Source organism: Solanum tuberosum, unplaced genomic scaffold, assembly GCF_000226075.1.
Source record: "Solanum tuberosum cultivar DM 1-3 516 R44 unplaced genomic scaffold, SolTub_3.0 scf01020, whole genome shotgun sequence".
Lineage (NCBI taxonomy): Eukaryota > Viridiplantae > Streptophyta > Magnoliopsida > Solanales > Solanaceae > Solanum > Solanum tuberosum.
In genome coordinates, this window is record NW_006239922.1 from 35,846 (window position 1) to 36,998 (window position 1,153).

General features: G+C 36.1%; 1 protein-coding gene across 1 annotated transcript; it reads left to right on the forward strand.

Moving 5' to 3' along the window:
• Positions 1–59: 59 nt before the first annotated feature.
• Positions 60–615, forward strand: LOC107059246 (pre-mRNA-splicing factor cwc22-like; the record flags this gene model as incomplete). The annotated part of the gene is made up of 2 exons (XM_015305737.1): positions 60–192; positions 317–615. Coding segments are annotated over exons 1-2 (417 nt in total), but the record flags the coding sequence as incomplete, so codon positions are not given.
• Positions 616–1,153: the final 538 nt, after the last annotated feature.

Consider the following 1,153-nt stretch of genomic DNA (forward strand, 5'->3'; position numbering starts at 1 on the left):
ATAATTTATTGTTTTCTGAGGCAAGATTATATTTTATCCCTTATTTATCAAAGCAAGAATATTAGATCCCTTACATGCATCCTACTCAGGGTTACCAAGCTGTGCGTCCAGAACTTGACCTTGTTGAGCAGGAAGATCAACTAACACATGAAGTCTCTCTCTCAGATACAATAGATCCAGAAATTACTTTAGGTATGTCATGATCAATTTTATAGTAGAAGTATTAAAACGGATTGCCTTTGGAGGCTACTAGATATTTTGTTTCGTGGAGCAACTATATGGAATGTCGATTTTTATGTTTGCTTTGCGTGCTCATATATTTTCAAGCCGGATCCTAATTTCCTAGAGAACGAAAGAAAGTATGAAGAATTAAAGAAGGCAATACTTGGTGAAGAATCTGAGGAAGGAGATTCTGATGCGGAATCAGAGGATGAAGATGACAATGAAGATGAAGAGTCTGAAGAAGAAGATGAGGAGCAAATGCAAATAAAGGACGAAACAGAGACAAACTTAATCAACCTTCGGAGAACGATCTACTTTACTATTATGTCTAGCGTTGACTTTGAAGAAGCAGGGCATAAGCTGTTGAAAATCAAACTAGAGCCTGGTCAGGAGGTTGGTATCATGATCTCTTTCTTATATTTTGTGTTATTCTGCTACTGTTGAGTCTTGTCCTTCGCGAAACTGTGTGCATGCTTACATGTATTATGTCTTTCTTATATTTGCATGTGCTTTGAGTTTCGAAAGGTAGTGATGTCGCCTTTGATTTGTTAAACATTATATGAAAAGGGCTATAAGTTTAAAGGGAAAACGTAATTGAACATTAAAAAAGGTGTAGGAAAAACTTAGTTTCTGGATACAAAAAAAGAGTAGAAATAACCAAAACATGAGCTTTCGTTGAATCCGACTTCTCCTTGTATTTTTCATGGATAGCATAGAGGCATTATCATTCTATCATGCATACCATAAACCAAATTTCTGGTGTTCCGTTATACTGATGGTTGAGGAATAAAAGATGGACATGGAGATTCATGTAGCCCACAATGCAATTTCTAACATTGATAAATTGCGGGATTAATTAACGCATGTTTCATTTGTAACTATCATAGGAGGACACAAGATTCCCTTGACTCTATTTTCCCGAAGGACAATC